The following is a 17,289-nucleotide window of genomic DNA, read 5'->3' on the forward strand; positions in this document are numbered from 1 at the left end:
CCGCAGGTGAAGATCCATAAGGAAAGGAGAAAAGCAGGCTCGCTAGGCCCTTCTCCCCTGAGCAGCTCACTTAGCCTTGTCAGGCCTCCAAAGCCACAACCAACTGTGCTGTCCTCATATCTGAAATGGGCCCACCAGAGTGCCAGGGTGCTGGCCTCCCTGCTTTCCCTGGAGGAACAATCTATTTACTGGGCTCACAGCTAGCCTCTAGCAGACCCTGAAGACCATGGTGCGGTCAGCAGCTCTGTGGGCTGAGTATTTTCAGGCTTGCTATGCCTGCCCTCTCCTTCATATCTTCACCGTTCAAGTGTATTAATGAATACGTAATAAAGGGTTTAGAGAGACACTCATGTACCCCTATGACCTGTGATAACTGCCAGACATACATGACCAGCCTGCAGTTTGGGGTGGGGTGGTGGGCTGTCTACTTCAGAAATCAAGCTGTTGAGTGAGAAATCATACTTCTGGGTGAAAAGAAGGGAGTCCTGCCAGGTGGTAAGACAGTCTCCCAAACTTCATGCAGACATAGGACTGATGAGCCTACCCAACCCCTAATCTGACCTCTGTCTGTATCAGGGGTTCTCCTAGCACCTTCTCTGCTCCAGGCTGTACTGCCTGCTGGTCAGTCCCTTCAAGGCTGTGCTATATATATAGAGTGAAATGAGGATCCCTATATAGGAGCTTGAGGACAGGGGACCCAGACTATTTCTCCAAAGCCGCCTTCTTCCCTCCAGGTGGTTGTGATAATAAAATAATGATTCTAGGGATGCCTGGGTGGCTCAGTGGCTGAGCTCAGTGGTTGAGCTCAGGGTGTATTCCCCGGGTCCTGGAATCCAGTCCCACATCGGGCTCCCTGCGTGGAGCCTGCTTCTCCCTCTGCCTGTGTCTCTGCCTCTCTCTCTGTGTCTCTCATGAATAAATAAAATCTTTAAAAAAAATAATGATTCTACAATCAAGTAGCCTTCCTGTAAAGCTGGGAGAGAGAAAAGAAGGGAATAAGAGAAGGGAGTGAAAGGGGGGAGGAGTTCTCCTGAGCTGGAAACCTGTAGATTCTTCTAGGGGGCAAAGAGGGTAGCTCCGTGTAAGAGCTGGCTCTTCCGCGGAGACTTCACACACCGATGCCAGTTTTGGGAAAAGCAACAACCCCCCGGAGGAAGTGTGTGTGGGGTCTGGAAGCCAGGCAGCTCTGGTTTCTGGCTCTAGTACCTTGCAGCTGTGTCTCTAAGCCTCGGCTTCCTTCTTCATCTGTAGGGTGGACGTAATTTATTATTTCCATCACCTCACAGAGTGGGTGTGAGACTTCGAGAAGCCTGAGGAGAAGTCATACACGGGACAACGCAAGATACCTGTGCTGATGCTCACGACGTTCATTCTGCTTAGAAAGTTGAAATTCCTGGCGGAGCTGCCGAACGCGGGAGGAGGAGCTCGTTGCGGGGCTCTGCCCCCTTCTCCCTGGGGCGGGCGGCTGTGCCCCGGTCCGCCGCGTCCCCCGCCGCCGGCCGCTCGCTCCCGGCTCACCTGGCGGCCTGGGGTGTGGGCTGCAGTGGCGCGCGGCCGCCTCTAGATGGAACTTTCTCACCAACGCAAGGCGGCGCGGGCCGCCGCTCCCCCGGCGCCGGGCGGCCAGGGGCTCCCTCTGGCGCGCGCCCGGGCAGGTGCGCGGCGCCCGGGCGGGAACTCAGGAGGGGGCCGCTGGGCTGCGCACGTCGAGCCCGCGGGGTTCCCTCGGCTGGAGGCGCGGCAGTCCCGAGCTGCCCCCGCAGAAACCCGCGGGCCGCGCGGCGCGGGTCCCCCGGAGTTTCCCGGCCCGCTTCCGCGGCTGCTGGACTCGGCTCGATACCACGACGCGCCCCGTGACCGCCCGCGCCCCCTCCTGCGCGGCGCCCGCGGGCCGGCCGTCCCGTGTCCATGCTCGAGCTCCGGGGGCCCGGCAGGAGGCGCCCCCCGAGACCTTCGGGCGCGAGGGTGGGGGAGACAGTCGCCGGAGCTGCGGGCTGGACAAATGGCCGAACAGCCGCGGCGCGTGAGGTAAACTTTGCAGGGGGACCGCGCGGCTGGCGGGCTTTCCTTTGAGCATCCCCGGAGAGAAAGCGTGTGGCGGGACACTCGCCATCGACCACGTATTCTTCGGAGCTGTGCTCCTGAAGGCGGACCCCCGGCTCGCGGTCCTGACCCGGGTCCGCGTGGCCGTCGTGCGGCGCCTTCCCGCGCGGGTCGGGGCTCGCCGGCTCGGGGCTGCTCGGCTCCCCACAGCCACAGCCGCGTTCTTCCTTCCACCCGCCCGCACTTCTCCCCGCTCTTCCCCCACCCCCACCCCACCCCCACCCCACCCCCATCCCACCCCCATCCCCCGTCTTTCCGGCCTCCTTTTTCTGTTGGGGGCGGGGCGGGCGGGGGTGCCTTTTTTTTTGTTTTGTTTTGTTTTTGTTTTTTCCCCCTAAATCAGAACTCTTGACATTTCTGGTCCCGGCGTCGCTGCGGGCTGAGGAGATGTAGCGCGGAGGGGAATCCGTCGGCCGAGCGAGCGGCCGTCCCTGTGCCCGCGCCAGGCTGGCTCAGCCGCACCGGATCGGGGGCTCCCGCCCCTCGGGGTTCCTCCTCCTGCTTCCCGAGGTGACTGGTTGGCGCGAAGCGATTGGCGATCCCGGACGTGATCCCGGCCTTGGCTCCCCGCGCCGCGCCGGGTGAATGGCCGCGGGCGGAGGATCGGGAGGCGCCGGGCGCAGACCAATCGCGGCCGCCGGTGTGAGTATTTGTTATTCACATGGAAGACACTTGGCGCCGGCCGGGCCCGCTCAGCCCCTCCGCCGGCTCAGCCCGGAGACCAGCCACAAGTGCGGCCGCGGTGCTGGCCCGGCGCGGCGGCGGCGGCGGCGGCGGCGGCGGCGGCGCCCCTGACATGGAGCTGCGGGCCCCCCGCGGGCTTCCTCACCGCGCCCTCTGCGGGGAGCAGGGTAAGACGCGCCGAGCGGCAGAAAGAGGGAAAGCGGAGCGAGTGCCGAACCACAGGAGGGAGCGCCCCCACCCCGAGCTGCCCCCAGAGGTCGTGCTCGCGGAGAAAGGGATTCCCCCCACTTTCACTCCCCTTTCCCTTTTCTTCTTTAAAACCGCTCAGTGGACGGCCAGGTGCACCGTTTCTTCTCCCATCACTTTAGTGATGTGTTTTTCCTGGGCACAAGTAAATGGCCTTGCACACCGGCGTCTGGGAGAGCCCGGGCGGGGGGAGGTGCCGGGGGCGGGGGGGGGGCGAGGGAGAGTGGGCACCAGGGGGCGAGGGGCTGGCCGGGCATTGGAGCTTGATTGGGTATCTGTTGATTTTACGTTGCAAGGAACAAGGCAGCCACCCCTCTTGTCTTCCCATGATTACATTCCAGTGAAGAGGTTCAGAAAAGAGGAAGGCTTAGCTTGGAACTCCCAGGGCTTGGAGATGTGATCCCCCAAAAGTTTAGTCGGCGAACGAGAGACTGAAGGGTGACGCGAAGGGGGCAGGAGTGCCCAGGGTGCTCTGGTGGGGCGTGCGGCGGCAGGATTTTAAAGCGCTCTTCCTTGGATTGCCTGCCCGGGGTGACCTCCCGGACCTGCCCCGGCGGAATCCGGACTTGCCTCGCCGAGATGACGAGGTACCTCCGTTGTGCAAATCTAACGGGAAGGATTTCCGAAGTTAGAGGCTTCTGGGTTGAGTCGGGGGTAACCCCCGCCTTCTTGAGCGTGTGGCTGGATGAATGTCTAACCAAGACCTAGGGAAGCCGGGTGATTTGGGGGTTCTCGAGAACCCCTCCACCCCTGCACCTCTGCCTTGAGTTTTGTATTCTCCGAGTTAGCCCGGAGAGGTTGGGATTTCCGCGCCCTCCCTTTTGTGGCTTTTGGGAAAACACTGGAGTTCCCCGTCCTGTCGGGGGTGGGGGACAGGAGGAATGGTCACAGGGATTTTGAGTTGAAAGAGCAAAGACAGACAGATGCGCCCGACAGGTCCTCCGGAGCACCTGCGGCCAGCGTGGCCCCAGTTTCGGGCGGACCCGCGCGGGCGTGGGCGCTCGGGGCACCAGGTGGGGCGCGGGCGGAGGCGCTCCCGGGCGGGCAGCGCGGCGGCCGGAGCCCGAGCCCCGGGCGTGCCGGGCGGCAAGGGGTGGCGCTGGGATACCCCAGCGGCGCGCGAGAGGCAAGAGAAACCAGGTACCTCTAAGGCCCTGGGCTCTGCCCGGAGCCCAGGTCCAGCAGCCGATGGAACTGAGAAGAGAAAGGAAGATGCAGCAGAGAAGAGGGGGGCGGGGGCCGGGTGAGTGGCCGCCGGCTGAGAGAGAGGTAGAGCTAGAGACCGAGGTAGAGAACGCCCTGAGCCACGCCGATAGCGACCCATCTGCTCTGCCAAGCAGCACAGAGATCCCTTGAGGTTCGTACAGTTGGTGAAAATATAACCGAATCACCAGAAACAAAACCCAAAGCCAACAACAACAAAAAACCCCGTCTGTCTGACACGCTCCCTTGGTGCAAATGAAATGCAGAGGGGTGTGCGAGTCGCCCAACTGCGCAAGACGGCACCCCCACACTTCCCTGAAGAATTGTTTCCCTCGCGGTCCAGATTGCAGGGCCTGGGGTCAGAGTGCCTGTGCTCCCAGGATGGTGGGGGGTGAAGATAGACCCTCCGCCCAGCTGTAGGAGCCCAAGCCCCTCAGTCCCCGAAGCTAGAAGCTAGTCCTGCTGGGGAAGGGAATGCCCTATTTGCCATTTGAGGGTGATCCTTTCCCACGGCCCTGACGGCATGGGAGTCTCTCTGAACACACAGGAATACACAGTACTGGCTTGGCTACTACCGCGGTTGAGTACAAATCCTGCCAACTGACAACTGGAAAATAGGGTTGGCGGTGGAGATATTGACAAGAAATATCATAAGCAGTGGAAATGCATTCTGATAATAGCTTGTATTTTGCTTGAAAGAAAGAATAAAAAGGGAAAAGAGCCACCAGCAGGTAGATCTTGGATAAACAGCTTATTGCACTTGACTGTAATTTTCATTTTCCGTTATGAAATTGTCAATAATTGCAAATGGCTACAGAAACCACTTTAGTTTACCTTGGTCACTTGCTTGTGAATAATGTCTTGAAAAATCTCTGTAGGAGACAGAGTCAGCTGTATGAGATTCATTGCCTGGTTCTTGAAAATATGTGGTTTGATCATTTTGAGGAGAAAAGCCTTATCCGTCAGGGAAAATGAAGTAAGATTTTTAAATGCAATTTTCCTATTTCAGAGTCAACTACAGGTTGCATCATACCTGAGATAAAAACAGCATTTTTGCTTTTAAATCAGGGGTATGGGGAGCAGCAGCTCAGGAGAGGCTCTCTAGAAGAGGATTTACCCCCAGAATAAAGAAAAAGATGCTGAGAACACAGCTCTATACTGTTATTTAGGCTCTATTTCTTCTATTTGGTTTGTGCTGGCTAGTTCTGCCCTACCATCCTTCTTTTGCAAATTATGACTATTTGAATAATTCTAAAAACATCTAACTACAAAAGGAATCGATAAAAGGAAGAGTTGAGCTCTCATAAGTGTGAAAGTTAGAGGTCTGGAGTGATGTGCTCTTTTCAGAGTTAGCTGAGCAGGTTGGAGCTGCTATGGGCTGGTTTAGTTGGTATGTATGCAGCAAACAACAGGCTGACATTCATGTTGGCAACACTGTGTGCCAATCTTTGTGTAAGAATGTTCCATTGTCTTCAGGCTTGAGGCACAGTACACTGCACACACAGGTGCTCGCTCATGGTAGCAGTGATGTTTTTCCTTTTACATTTCTTTCCTTACTGTCTTCTTCCTGTAGTTAGAATGCCCAACACAAAGAAGACCTTACCTTTAGCTGGGGAAGTAGAGATGCTCTGTCTCAGTGTCTTAAAAGGAAGGTGCTGCATGGATTTATCTTTTAACTGGATCCATAGCAAAGACTCAGCCCCATCTCCATGCCTGTAGAATAGGCTGGCTTTTGAAGTCTCGGGAAGCTGTTGCTGTTTTCTTCATAGAACCTGATTGGACATCAATCACCAGACTCACACTTGTAGTTTTCTCGGGGTGGGGGTGGGGGGCGGGTAGGGGGTGGCAGTCGTTCCACATGTTGTTCCGGGAGAGGATATGAACAGAGTCAGCAGGATCACATTGTTTCTATCACAAGAATGGGTTTTCTAAGAATTTAGATTTCCTTTTCCTTTCCTTTCCTCTTTCCTCCCTCCCTCCCTTCCTCTTTCCCTTCCTCCTTTCTTCCATGGCTCAGAGAGATGTTTTCTTTGATTTTCATTTCTACTTGGTGCTTTGACAAGTTGTGATGAACTCACTCACTGACTAAGGACCTTGAGCATGATGTATTCTTATCCCAGACCTGCCTTCTGAGTGGTAGGCATTGCTGTTGGAGTGATTTGAGGGATACTGCTGAGAGGTTACCCATTCAGGATAACTACTGGCTTTGACTTGTTACATTACTAGGTTAAGACCAGTATTAGATACATTATTAGATACATTTCTTTGGTAAAGAAATTGTGGATCTCTTGAAGATTGTCTTATAAATGCAGATGTTCCAGTTAAGGGATGACAGTAGTGTATCTTTAGGTTTTGATGCCTGTTAATGAATCACTTCAGTCCCTGGGGAGGGCCAAGGTAATGGGAGAACCAGGTCTTAAGAGTGTGACTTGTGGAACATACCAGCACTGAGGGAGGGAGGAGATACAGGTTTGGGCAGGGATGGGTGGGGGTGGGGTGGGGGGATGAAGGGGGGAGGGCAGGTGAGCACAAGTGGGAAGATAGATATAGGAGAGTCCAAGAAGAGTATGTGGAGATTATTCAGCACGTGTGTTGCCAATTTCATACTTTTCCAGGCAAGATTATGTCTAAAGATAGAAATCTACCAGCTGTTTTTTAGCTAACTTTTCCAACAGTAATGACCCTTTCTGGTAGAAGCTCTGTGTTATAGCCTGTATACAACTTAGGAAGATTTCCTATTGTCCTCTTTTCAGTGCAGAAGAGTATCTTGTCACCACTTCCTTCAGAATAGCCCTTTGGATGCTTCAAGTGTCCATAACCTTCAGTTCTCCAGGTCAGATGTTGCACTTCCATTGACTTCCTCTGGCGTCCTTCTTTTCCAATTTTCCTTCAATCTCCTTTGATTCCTTAGACACAGGACTTGTTAGGGTCCGGCCAGCTCTGAGTATGATGGGGAAGTGTTTTTTTTCAGGTCCTCTAAGCACAAAACACTAGTAAAATACTTGAGTTCCAGGACTGGTTGTTAAACTAAGAGTATCCCTGTACATTCTTACGGCACTTGGCAATTTATAGAGTACTTTTATGTATGTTATTTTTAAAAAAGACTTTGTTTCTTTATTCATGAGAGACAGAGAGAGAAGCAGAGACATAGGCAGAGGGAGAAGCAGGCTCCCTGCAAGGAGCCCAATGCGATATTCGATGCTGGACCCTGGGATCATGCCCTGAGCCGAAGGGAGTTGCTCAACCGCTGAGCCACCCAGGTATCCCGTATATGTATGTTATTATATCATTTGACTTAACAGTCTTGGGAGGTCACCAGAAATCATTCCTCAGTTTAGAAACAAAGAAACTAGTTCCAGGTTAGTGACTTGCCCAATGCCATATAGCAAGTATTGAGGGGAGTGAGATTGGAATCAGGGACTTCTTGCACCCCAGGATACACACTTATGTACATATCATCTATTGTGGTCTCCTGAACCCAAGGGGCACAGAGTAAGGGAAAGAACATAGCAGTAGTCATGCGTTTGAATTCTGGCCCAAGAGTTTGGACAAATTTGCATAATCTTTCTGTTTTTAGGTTTCTCATATCCCAAATGGTGGCTGTGACACCGATCTTAACAGGTATATTTTGTGAAGGAAATGAGATCATGTGTGTGAAGCTCCAGGTGCACTGCGGGCATTCAGTAAATGTTGGTTTCACTCTTTCCCTCTTATATGATACATACTAAAAAGTAGCTTTTCATTACTTTAACTGTGGTCTTTTTATGCAATAGCTATGTTATTGGGGAAAAAACTGCACAAATTGAATTCTACTAAATCAGATTGCATTTTAAATGCATGGGGGATTTAGCTATTTAAAGGAAACCTGTGGTGAATTCTTTTGTAATGCAAATAATCACTGTCTAATTTATCTGTTTAGTAAGTTGAGCTTCTCATGTATCAGATTTTCTTAATATAGGGCTTGCTTATACAGAAGAGCTTTCACAGCCATCTCTCACTGATGGGAAAAAGTCACTCAGCTTGCAAACAAAATCAGTTATTGTGTTCAGCTGGCAAAGCCTTGCTCTGGTGTTTGAGCATAATCTCATTCCCTTATTATTAAATAATAGAATCTCAGAAAGGGGAGCTGGAAGATACCTTAGAGATCATATGGTCCATCTCACTCATTTCACAGATGAGGAAATGGAAACACATAGAGGTGAAATGACATGTTCAGTGTCGCCAGCCAGTGACCGTCAAACAAGGATCCAATTCCAGGCCTCCATTGCCAGGGGAGGGCTCTGTCTGGGGCCCATCCTCATTCTGGGGACCCCCAAGATTTCAGGGTCGTGCACATATGCTGTAGTATAGGAGATAGTAGACAAATGTGATGCATTTTCTAAAACAACAAAAAGAGCTGCAAGTGTGAGCAGTTTCAGGTGAAACTGCTAGATTTGCAATTTTAAGTTGATGACAATATTCAGCTTAACCTTTTTGTTAAAGAGCTGAATGGAATCCAGCATAGGGATGCCGTTTGGCCTTTTTATGAGAAAAAAGTCACGATTCTTGGCTAATGATATTCCTCAGTGAGGATTTTACCGTATCATGTCTTAAAAGCACTTGCCAAATCCTGGAGGAAGACATACTAACAGACCTGATGGGTCCCGTGTGGGATGGTGGGTTTGTTCTCATTGGCATCAGGCTGGCCGGGAAACCTGGTTTGAAGCAGAGGTTTGGACAAACTGTATTTGATATTCTCAACCCTTTGAGGAATTTGGAAATTACTCTGCCCTAGAAATGCCTCCAGATTAAGGTTGTCTCTTCCTAATTAGTATATTATTTTTCTTAAAGACCTAACTGTTGAAGATGTATACATTTCTAAAAGCTTTCAATGGAGGGGAAGGGACTTCATATTCATGTGTGCTTTCACAGCCAGTCTCTGCAGCGCTGAGGGCTTTCTGAAGGACGGGATCCACTTTGGGGGCCTGAGGATTTTGACTGGTGCCATTTACTAGCTCAGGGCTTTGGGCCATACTCAACGTTTCTGGGCCTCATTTTGTCATTTCTAAAAGATAGGTATATGAAAATTCGTGAGCTACTGTGTTACACACTTGGGTCTTTGGTACAGAGGAGGTATGCAGAAAATAAAGAGAAGCAGAGTACAGGGCCCTGGCCCTTGAGGAGCTGTTCTTACTTGTGGCCTTTCAGGAAACAGAGCACTCTTAGGAGTGCCAGAGTCCTCTCTAGGCCAGCAGGGACTTTCGGTGAAGTGCTAATGATGTATGATGTTCCTTGTACTTAAGATGTGCCCGGAAGGAGTGAACAGTAAGGGCTTCGGGGGTTAATGGTTAAGCCTCCTCAAAGGTCGTGAAGCCCTTTCTGTGGACTCAGAAATAGTGTAAGGCATCTGCTCCCCTCGGAGGTTGATTTCAGGATTGCAGACCTCACACGTCCTTGAAGTCCATCAGCACAGGCAAGATTTGTTTGTACCCATTCCCAGAGGAAGGTCCACTTGAGAGAAAACCTGTTTTATTCTAAACCAAGCACAGAACACCAAGTAGAACTATTTAGTTCTGTAGTACGAAAAAGTCATCATTTCTTTAAAACTCATCAACTCCAAATGGGATAAGTTTAGATTAAAGCTCACAAAAAATTGCATGAGAGTAAGATTATACAAGGTTATACAATGAAACTGAATTTATGTGGTTTAACACAAACTTTGAAATATATTTTTCCTTAAACTTTAAAAGGGAAACTAAACCTTTCAGTTGTTGTCAAGAGTCTGATTTTTACGACAACATATCCGATTTTGAAATAGCTGCAGTATTTCAGTATTTTATAAGTAGTTCTGATTTGAATTTTGAAGTGGCAAACAAAATTCAGTAAGAACCCCACCAATGGGGCAAAGGCGAAAAATTTGCACTGCTTTAGTGGAAAGTGAGTTAACAGACTAGAGTAGCAATGTCAGGTCTTGTTAACTGAGCACGTACCCTGTGCCAGGTACTGAGCTTTCTGTTTGTGCAGCATGGCAATTTCCAGGTTCTCTCAGACCTTTACAAACAAGAAAACCAAGCTGGAAAGAGGTTATGCACCATTCACTCTATGTTGCAGAGGAGGGAACTTAAGCAAAAATTTAAGTGAGCTGTCCAATAAACAATAACCAAAATGGAACCTCTCATTTTCCATTTAAGTGCATTCATCCACTAAATAAAACGAATTCCTGCCTCACTGCTAATCATCCCCAACCTTTCCTTAACTTAAAGCTCTACATAGACCTATGAGATGCTAAAGAGACTAAACATTATTCCAAACACAAATACTTTTATAAGAAATTCAATTTTATTAATTCCAGGACTGTACAGCAAGTGGAACTAGGTTAATGCCACATGAACAGGGAAGGATGATTTGTAATTAACAGATGGACTGTTTTTATGTTTGTATAATTGAAAATGATTTTCTTTTAAGTACTTAAGAGGCTTGGTAATGAAGTATAATGAAGAAAGGCTAGTCTTTGGAGAACAACAGGTGTCCTTCCCCTTCCTTTTCTTTTTAATATATTTTTTAAAATTTTTATTTATTTATGGTAGTCACACAGAGAGAGAGAGAGAGGCAGAGACATAGGCAGAGGGAGAAGCAGGCTCCATGCACCGGGAGCCCGATGTGTGATTCGATCCCGGGTCTCCAGGATCGTGCCCTGGGCCAAAGGCAGGCGCTAAACCGCTGCGCCACCCAGGGATCCCGTTCCCTTAAACATTTCTCCTTCCCATATCCATTTATTCTGTGCTATGTCAGAAAGGATATGCGAAGGGTCAGCCTAGCCATGTGGACTTGGTCTTAAGCTCTGAATTAGTGGTCAGAGTTAATGAGATTTTACTGTCTTATAATTGGTCTTCCTTGTGAAACTGTAAAACATAATCCTACATCTCCTAATGGGTGGTTGATGTAATTTATGGTCCATCATTTCAGTGGTTTTACCCAGAAAGTCAAGTTGACTTTCTGAGTGTTTCCTTTTGTGGAATGCCTGAGGTCAGGCTATTGTCAAATCAGATTTTCTGAGGGAGAAGCAGCTGCTAGAAGAATTGAACATGAGGGAATATCAGTCAGGTGGTGAGAAAAATCAGAAAAGGACTAAGTATTTGGTGGTAGAATGGAGGGAGTCTAAGGCTTAGCCTGTGCCAGGAGGCAGGGAATGCTTGTCATAGCCAGAATAGAGCCATCCTGGCAGGTGGGCCATTGGCTGTATTTCTGAGTGTACTCCAGGTGTGTGCTCAGAAATCCAGGATGGTGGGCTATGATGAGCCAGCCCCCTTTTCTAATCTGAAAGCGAGAAAAGTGCAGCTTTCTCTGAAGGCTTTTGGACATATGTTCAGTTATCCTCTTAGGAGGCAGTATCCTTTCCTTTGGGACAGGGAGGATGGAATGAAAATTTTATGAACTGGAAATTAAACACGTGAATGGAAAACACAACCAGATGTTGGTTGTCTAGGTTAGAGGAGGATTGTTTAAATTTCAGGTTTCAGACCCATATATATAAAAATAGGTTCGAAACAAGGCTTAGGTGAACCATCCTGCCAAAATAAGTTGGTGCTGTTTATTCACTTAATTATAAGTGTGTTCCTAATATAAGATTCCCTTGTGTTAAGTCAGTTCTTGCTTTCAGTTAAGCCTTCTCGGAAGTCCTTTGAAAGAATCTCATGGAATTCTTTGAGATTGAAGGTCCTAAACTTTTTCTCTAGATTTGTTGGTAGACGTTTTCACTTCAGCTTGTTTCTAGCCTTGATGAAATAACCAGTTTCCCCCTGAGTCAGACAAAATTAAGAAGCTCTTCAATTGATCTCCAGCTCTGATTTGCTCCTAGTGATTCTAGGATCAAAGAGTGTTTACTTTCAGCGCTGTGAGAATACCCATTGCTTCCACCCCAACAAATTCATAGGAATATCTTCACACAACCCTCCTCACGTGTCTCATTTTCAAGTCTTTGTTTTGTTATCAGAGAATAATAAGACAATTTGTACAAAAAGCTGACATTTTGTGTTAAATCTTTTCATGAGCTGTAAAATGTATACATTTTGGGGTCCTTGGATTTACTGACTCCCTTCCTTCCTTCCTTCCTTCCTTCCTTCCTTCCTTCCTTCCTTCCTTCCTTCCTTCCTTCCTTCCTTCGACTGAATTTTTTCCCCACTGGAAAATCTGAGGTACCAAAAAAATGTCATTAACAGATGACTGGCTTATTGAATACATCATAGAAAATAGACTTTCATTATGATTTTGTGGACAAAATTTAAATGCTAAATTCCAGACAGCTGTAAAAAGTAAAAACAGATTTGAAAAGAAATAATGCCATCAATCACAGGATTTTTACCTGCATGGAAATTGGATTTATTGAAATAAAATGGTAAATAAAAATACTTTGTGGCTTGGGAGAAACAACCTAGTTTCTGATACTTTTTTGTTTCCCTTGCTCCAAAAGTGTCATCAATCTCTCTGTTTAGATGCAGTGCAGCCAGGTGTTCAGAATCATAGGGGGAACAAAAAAAAATTAGTTTCTTACTGAATAGGGGAAATGAAACAAAAAAAAGCAGGACTGAAAAATGTGGAAAATGTAGACCCGTTGAACTGAACCGTTTTTTCCCCTTCCCTTGCCCCCCCAGGAATAATTCTGCTACAGGGCTGACTTCAAGGATGTGAATTGTTGACCTCATCCCACCTTCAGAACCTCAGCTGTATTCTGATTTTTGCACCATTCCAGGCAAGTTGACTTTATATGGAAATAAAATTGAACCTTAGGGGGTCTGATGGAAATTCACTGTGACATTCAAATGAAGAAAACTTGCTGAAACTCACAGAGCCTTTTCCCCCATGGGCCCTGATGGTAGCCTCCAGAAGGTGCAGCCTCTGGTGGTCCCCCTTCTTCTGTGGCAAGAATAAACTTTGGGTCTTGGGTTGCAACACAACCTGTGGAGAAAATGGTATGCGAGGGAAAGCGATCAGCCTCTTGCCCTTGTTTCTTCCTCTTGACCGCCAAGTTCTACTGGATCCTCACAATGATGCAAAGAACTCACAGCCAGGAGTATGCCCATTCCATACGAGTGGATGGCGACATCATTTTGGGGGGTCTCTTTCCTGTCCATGCAAAGGGAGAGAGAGGAGTACCTTGTGGGGAGCTGAAGAAGGAGAAGGGGATCCACAGGCTGGAAGCCATGCTTTATGCAATTGACCAGATTAATAAGGACCCTGATCTCCTCTCCAATATCACTCTGGGTGTCCGGATCCTTGACACTTGCTCCAGGGACACCTATGCTTTGGAGCAGTCATTAACGTTCGTGCAGGCATTGATAGAGAAAGACGCTTCTGACGTGAAGTGTGCTAATGGAGATCCACCCATTTTCACCAAGCCTGACAAGATTTCTGGTGTCATAGGTGCTGCAGCAAGCTCCGTGTCCATCATGGTTGCTAACATTTTAAGACTTTTTAAGGTAGGTAAAGACATTATATTTCTGACCATTGTTCTAACTCCAACCACAGGTTCAAGAAGAAAGTGAACAGGGTGAGGATGTTCACTGACCTTCTCAGGGTTACCAGGTTCCTCAAATAGAGGATTCTCTGACTGGGTTTATACATGTGTTGGTTTAGTTAGTTTGGATTAATTGTGACTTGTTTTTTTTTTCCTGAACAAAGAAGTGATAATTTTTGTGACATGTTGAAGCCTTAACATCTTGGGATACCTTCCTTATTGATGCTGATTGTAAGTCAAAGCAAGTGTTTTTAGAGAGTGTAATGAAATCTTAGCACATTTTTCATATAAAACATTTCTATAGTGTTTGAGGTATAGATAATTTACTTGATGAAGCTTCTTTAAAATGGGATGCTCTGTTATGACAAAAGTTCCTGTGTGAAGAAACAGTATTTATTGCTAACGTGAAGATGGGAGTGACACTCTAGGATATAACATGGCCATAAAATTGTCAGGTTTATAATAGCTACAATAGAGCAGAACCTCATTAATTCAGACCGCTCTGATGCTGACTTGGAATAATTATATATAATTCTTATTGAGTTAAAGGTTCAAGTTTAGCAGGATAATTCAAGCCTTTCTGATATAGATTTGATGAACTACTACCTATAAATTACATTTACATATTGAAAAAAATTGATGAAACAAAATAATGTCTGTAATAATAATTTGAAAAGTATAAAGTACCATAAAAATAAAGTTGTAATCACCATCTTTCATTAACGTTCTCATTTTTTAAATATCTATAATGTAGTATCCTATAATAGATAATTTTTTAAATTGAAAATAGTTTTCACTGATTTCTTAGTGGGACATGACTTTTCCAACTTAATCTGAATTAGTGAGACTTTGTTTTATTTTGTGAGAAACTGTTCCTGTGCATATTAGATTTAAAAATACTAAAGGAATATGGAGAAGTTGGACAGGTGACAGCTATAGTGACAAAAAAAGGACAACTTGGTGGTGGAAAACTTCACAAAAAAGATGAAAGGGATTGAATCAAGGGCACTTGGTTTGGAAGATATCTTGGGGGACCATGTAGTCTGGCTCACTTTGTATGCTGGAATCCTCTTTGTAGCTTCTCCCTAGGTGGCTGTCCAGCTTCTGTATGAATCTCTTTAGTTCAGAGGACAGAATGCTAAGAAGCAGCTTAATGACTATTTTCAGATTGATGAGATTTTCTGAAATGAGGATGCTGCTGAGGAGAAGCTCTCTGTGTCTAAGGATATTGAAGAGGCACAGAATGCTGGAGACATTTGGAAGGACATTAAGAAGAGCCTTTTGGCAATGAGAAGGACACAAGATTAAAATAGGTAGCCAGAGGTGATCTAATTCGTCATTTCTAGAATAATTTCCCTTGAGCTAGCTTACCCCTTGCCTGGAGACAAGATGAAGACCAGGATTTTCCAGATTTCTTACCACATCCTAGGATCTAGAATTTCTTCAAGTCTCAGTTCTGAACTACATGCCATTTTGTGCTCTGTGATGGGATCTAGTTTCAGTGACTTTCCCATCTTTTCCTCTCTGACTTGATTTCTCTTCTCACTTGCTCCAAATCATCTTTTTTCTGTCCTTAATTCAGTGGCTATTGCTCAACAAAATCTTCTTTTCTTTTTTTAAAGTTTTAAATTTTAATTCTGTTAACATACAGTGTTCTACAGTGTTCTAGTAGTTTCAGGGGTACAATATAGTGATATAGTGATTCAGAAATTCTGTATATTACTCAATGCTCAACATGATAAGTGTATTCTTTTAATCCCCATCACCTATTTCACCCTTCCCTTTCTCCCCACTTCCCTTTTGGTACCCAACAATTTGCTCTTTGTAGTTAAGAGTCTGTTTCTTGGTTTCTTTCTCTCTTTTCCCATTTATAACACCTACTTTTAGAGAAGAGGGAAACCTTCTCCCTTCCCTCTGTTCCCTTCCCTTTATACACTAATCCTGGTTCCCGTCAGTTCCATTATAATTCCTATGAATCCTATCTCCTTCCTGTAGTCTGTCTGATGGTCAGCCAAAGACATGGATGGTCAGACAAGGATTTGAGGAGTGGAATATTAGTGACAATTGCTTATTGAGCTGCCAAAGGGACCTTCAGGCCACCTGAAGGGTGGGTTTTGTTTTTATGTAGTCTAGACCTGACTTTTCACTGTGTTTTGTTCTCTCGTTGACTGGCCAAATCTCTCTTTACCCTCTTGGGTAATTCTGGAAGGATCTTATTTGACCAGGTGGGAGAATTACCGTTGACTCTTTAGGCAGAGTCCAATGCTCCAGGTCAACTCTTAAGACGATGGTCAGCACATGAGAGGGTTGCTCTTGCTACTCTTGACCAGATCACAGACAGTGGGTGACTTTTAGTCAAGAGGGGGTGTTGGCTATGGTAAATATCATAACTAAAATCAGTATACTGGCACAGAATGAACATTTATTATGTGGAAGCAAATCTATTTATTAGCCAAATTACTGGGGCTTGAAAAATGTATGTCTTTTAAAAGTAAGGGAGAGAGTATAGGTGCTCAGCCCATCTTCCAGCTGGACTTAAAACCACATGAATGTGAATTTGATAATTATAAATTTTATTGTTTTGCTACTTTAATTTGCTTTGATGATTTATGTGAGACTCCAGCCAGCACTCTACACTGATTTTTTTTTTTAAGATTTAATTTATTTATTCATGAGACACATAGAGAGAATCAGAGTCACAGGAAGAGGAAGAAGTAGGCTTCCCGCAAGGAGGCCAATGTGGGACTCTATCCCAGATCCCGGGATCACGCTCTGAGCCACAGGCAGATACTCAACCGCTGAGCCACCCAGGCATCCCACTCTATGCTGATATTAATCCTGAGATGATGATAATCATTCTTGGGATAGAAAATGTTTCACTTTATGTGTGAATGTATTCTGTTTAAATATGTATGTTAGGATTGCCATGAAATAGTTGAATAGTTAATAAAGGAATGATTAGCAAATTAGTGCATTGGAGATTGGCTTACAATTTCTTTTTGAAAAATAATACTGTGATTTAGCCAAATGCTATGACTTGAATAAAGGTGAACATTTAGGACAGTTTTTTGGAATTTGGGCCCCTTCAGGATAGCATAAGACCCACAGCATCTAAAAAGATGCACAGATATCAATATATTGCCACTTATTCCTAAATTAATGGATTTAAAACAAGGTACTGCATCTTGGTTTAAAAGCACACAATTAAAAGTGATAAGGGATGCAAACCAGGTCTTAATGAATTTACTTGCTCTCCTGTTCAACAATAAACATTAGTTGAGGTCTTTAGAGTGTAGCTGGAACTTTTAAAAAAAAATCTATAGGAAATACTTGTGCTAAAATTGGACATAATATCCAAATGTCTTAGTTCTCTTTTTTTGGACAACCCTGGAATAGCCTTGTCTTCACCTGCTATATCTGCCTGGGCTAAGTTGTGTAGGAGACAAAGGCCTCCAGGCATCTTTCTCTTTCTTCAGCCTTGTTCTTCCTGTGGCAGCTTCTCTTGTCCCCTTATCCTTCCATGTTCTAATTGAAGACTGGCTTCAGGAAAGGAGCTCTGT

General features: G+C 46.4%; 1 protein-coding gene across 7 annotated transcripts in view; it reads left to right on the forward strand.

Moving 5' to 3' along the window:
- The first annotated feature begins 1,728 nt into the window (after positions 1–1,728).
- The window catches only part of GRM8 (glutamate metabotropic receptor 8), a 731,467-nt gene continuing 715,906 nt past the window's right edge, over positions 1,729–17,289 (forward strand). Inside the window, exons 1-2 of one of the 7 annotated variants that reach the window (XM_049093381.1) lie at positions 1,729–2,028; positions 12,867–13,691. In XM_049093381.1, the coding sequence (XP_048949338.1) occupies positions 13,182–13,691 (510 nt within the window). In that variant the 5' untranslated portion in view covers positions 1,729–2,028; positions 12,867–13,181. Of the gene's footprint in view, positions 2,029–2,799; positions 2,955–3,357; positions 3,621–6,826; positions 7,497–12,866; positions 13,692–17,289 lie in introns of those variants that run through there. The other 6 variants (XM_049093380.1, XM_025471533.3, XM_025471536.3 and 3 more) reach the window with 6 other exon arrangements.

The sequence above is a fragment of the Canis lupus genome, chromosome 14 (assembly GCF_003254725.2).
Source record: "Canis lupus dingo isolate Sandy chromosome 14, ASM325472v2, whole genome shotgun sequence".
In the NCBI taxonomy this organism is placed as follows: Eukaryota; Metazoa; Chordata; class Mammalia; order Carnivora; family Canidae; genus Canis; species Canis lupus.